The 3,810-nt window shown below is 37.3% G+C and overlaps 1 protein-coding gene across 1 annotated transcript; it reads right to left on the bottom strand.

Moving 5' to 3' along the window:
• Positions 1-1,034: 1,034 nt before the first annotated feature.
• On the bottom strand, positions 1,035-2,379 carry LOC107575784 (gastrula zinc finger protein XlCGF52.1-like; the record flags this gene model as incomplete). The annotated part of the gene is made up of 1 exon (XM_016262114.1): positions 1,035-2,379. A coding segment is annotated over one exon (1,226 nt), but the record flags the coding sequence as incomplete, so codon positions are not given.
• Between the last annotated feature and the right edge of the window lie 1,431 nt (positions 2,380-3,810).

Genomic DNA, 3,810 nt, shown 5'->3' on the forward strand with positions numbered 1-3,810 from the left:
CTGTCAATGACTTGCTGACATGCACGAAAACCAATGTATTGGACCCGGAAATAACGTCTCTACATAGATGTTATATACTATAATATATATTTTTGTATAAAGTATATTGTATATTATTATGTAAAGTATAATATTATACATACAAATATAATTTAATATAATTGTTATTATATCTGAGTTGTCTGGAACGCAGCATTAGGTTAACATTTATATTGTAAAGTATTACCCAAAAGGACATTAAACTGTTGTGAAATTATGAACAAGTTTAGGCATAAGTCTGCGGAACTCTGCAAATATTTGTTTTTGAAATATTCTGTTAAACCTGCTGAAACTAACCTGCGTGAACTAAAATGCTCAGTTCCACATGCATGTCCGGGAAACGCATGAAAACTCATGTATGCTGTGCCCACTGAAACCGAAAATCTCATAACTCTGGAAATCAGTTTTTCCCACAGCACTGCATTCTGCGCGCTCATTGGCCCATATGGGCCATATTATCTCAGGATCAAAACTGAACACCATTGGCCACATTAACAAACACTGCTTTCATAAATCCCTTTAAAAAAAAAAATTAAATCGTCTCTACAATATTATATTAATATAACAATCATATTATTTTTCCGGTGACTCTCTGGTAACTTGGCTACATACTTCATTAATCTGCTAGCTGGTTATTAATGGTGGCATCCTGCCAGTCAGTCAATAAATCTCAGTTTCTCTTGAAAGTATTACGGGCTCTTCTTCAGCTTCATGAACAAGAAAAGTTTGTACCAAAAAACAAAACAAAAAAACTACTTTCCTTCATAAAAGAGCAAACAAACTAGAAGTGATACATTTGCAGTATAGAAAATGGCACATTATATAAAACTCATAAGAGCACACAATAATATATTTACATATTACAAAGTTAAAATTATATAAAAAATAAAAAAATTAGATATTGTTCTTTGGATATGAAACTTCATCTTTGAGTTGATCAGAATCTCAGATGAAACTGATGAAGATCTTGAAGATGAACTTCATTAACTGTGAAAACAACAGATGATGTTTATATAGGATTTATACAGAAGCAAATGTATAGATCAACACATTATTGTGTCATGTTTGGTGAGGATGTGGTGTCAGACCTGAAAATGCTGGATCTGAAGAGAATCTATTTACTGTGAATTTTTTTTGTATGCTTGTGTAAAGAAATTGATCGAGTGAAACCCTTCCCACATGCAGTGCAGTGATATGGTTTCTCTCCAGTATGAACTCTTGTGTGAACCTTAAGTTGATCTTTATGTCTGAAACTCTTCCCACACTGATCACACGTGTAAGGTTTCTCTCCAGTGTGGATCTTCTCATGTCTTTTCAGGGTTTCTGATTGATTGAATCTCTTGTCACAGTGTGAACACGTGTAAGGTTTCTCTCCAGTTTGGATCTTCTCGTGCTGTTTCAGTTCTGTAGATGTAATAAAAGTCTTCTCACACTCAAAGCACATATATTCTCTCACACCCGCGTGTCTCTTCTGATGTTGTTTTAAATTCTGCAGATGTGAAAATCTCTTTCCACACAACGAACATGAATGTGGTTTCTCCTTTAAATGAGCATTCAGGTGACTCTTCAGGCCTGAATCCCACAAAAATGTTTTTCCGCACTGATCACATTCATACAGTTTCTCTCCAGTGTGGATCCTCGTGTGTCTCTTCAGCTTTGCTGATTGTGCAAAACTCTTCTCGCACTGATCACATGTGAACGGTTTCTCTCCTGTGTGAACTCTCATGTGTGCCTTAAGTTGAGTTTTTTCTCTGAAACTCATACCACACTGATTACACGTGTAAGGTTTGTCTCCAGTGTGAATCCTCTCATGTGTTTTCAGGGATTCTAAATGAATGAATCTCTTGTCGCAGTGTGAACACTTGTAAGGTTTCTCTCCAGTGTGGATCCTCTGGTGCCGTTTCAAATGTGTAGCTGTAATAAAAGTCTTCTCACACTCAAAGCACATATAATCTCTCACACCAGTGTGTATCTTCTGATGTACTTTTAAATTCTGCAGCAGTGAAAAACTGTTTCCACACAAAGAACATGAATGTGGTTTCTCCTTTGTATGAACTTTCAGGTGACTCTTCAGGCTTGAAGCCCACAAAAATGTTTTTCCACATTGATCACATGTGAACAATTTCTCTCCCCCATGAACTCTCATGTGAATCTCGAGTCGCTGTTTGTTTGTCAAACTCTTTCCACACTGAGTGCAGGTGAAAGATTTCTCGTCTCTTATCTTCTTTAAATCTTTCTGTTTGGTTTGAGAGCGACTCAAAGGTTTTTCTCCAGTTTTGACATGATGTTTCTCCTCCTCTTCACGCAGTTCTTCATCCTTCTCATTTTCTTCAGTCAACTCTGAAATTAAAGTAAAATGTTCAATAAATCACAAAGACTTTCCATGAATGAGGTACATTGATCTTCCTCTTATTATGTTTAAAACATTATAGGAACAAATCCCATGTTTCTATAATGAGAAGTATTAAGTATATGAAATCAACTCCACAAGTTTATAGAAAGTGCTCTTATTATTTACTGCTCCAACTATATTATTGCACAGATCTATATATTTTTTCTATTACAGCAAATCAAAATCTGACAAACTACTTGAAGCTTTATAACCTTAAAGTCCCCCGTAGTAAAAATCTAGTTTTTATGCTGTTTATTTGTCTATGTGGTGTTTTTAATATGCTTTTAGACAAACCATGTGCCTATCTATTTATCAACACCATTGCTGAGTATTTTCTTTTAAAAATGGTAGTTTCCCCAAAGGCAGTCAATCGTCTGCATCGTCAAGTAAATTTAACAAATGTTACAGTATCCACTGTAGTCGTCCACTAGTAAAAACATAGTTTTATCAGTCATTATCCATGTTACGAACCAGCGCAAACAGATAATGTTACCTCACAAAGTTAGCCATCAGTCTCCTAGCTTACGTTGAGCATACCATCTTATTTGTGGTTCAAACGCATATGGTTTAATTAAACCAATATTTCCACTTGCCATTGCCATTGTATCGTGTTTATAACGTTTCAGTTCATGGATCAGGAGGCCCTGGCTCATGGCTGGCTGGTGAGTGACTGAGTGGAGGCGGGGCTAATTTCCGTATTCATAGATCCGCGTATTGTAAATGAGGCAAGGGTGTAGAGTTACATTCAAGCTATTTTACGGTATGAGAAAATTTTCACAATAAAAAAAACAAAAACCAAGGTCCTGACTCTCTGTGGTCATTAAAAATCCCAGGATGTCCTTCGAAAAAGAGTAGGGGTGTAACCCCAGCATCCTGGTCAAATTCACCCATTGGCCTATGTCCATCATCATGGCCTCCTAATCTTCACCATATACTGATTGGCTTAATTACTCTCTCCTCTCCAACAATAAGCTGGTGTGTGGTGGGTGTTCTGGCACAATCTGGCTGCCATCGCATCATCCAGGTGGATGCTGCACATTGGTGGTGGTGGAGGAGATTCCCCCCTCCATGTAAAGCGCTTTCAATTCCCAGAAAAGCGCTATATAAAAAGTAACAAATTATTATTATTATTATTGGCAAAGGGCATCTCAGGAACCACACTCCAGTGGTTTGATTCTTACCTCTCAGAGAGGTCTGCCAAGGTATCTTGGAGAGGTGAGGTGTCCAAGTCACAACATCTAGCTACTGGGGTGCCTCAGGGCTCAGTTCTTGGACCACTTCTCTTCTCTATCTACATGGCATCACTAGTCTCTGTTATTCAGAAAAATGGCTTTTCATATCACTGCTATGCTGATGACACTCAACTCTACCTCTCATTC

This window comes from Sinocyclocheilus grahami, unplaced genomic scaffold (assembly GCF_001515645.1).
Source record: "Sinocyclocheilus grahami isolate Dianchi unplaced genomic scaffold, SAMN03320097.WGS_v1.1 scaffold2888.1, whole genome shotgun sequence".
NCBI classification, from domain to species: Eukaryota; Metazoa; Chordata; class Actinopteri; order Cypriniformes; family Cyprinidae; genus Sinocyclocheilus; species Sinocyclocheilus grahami.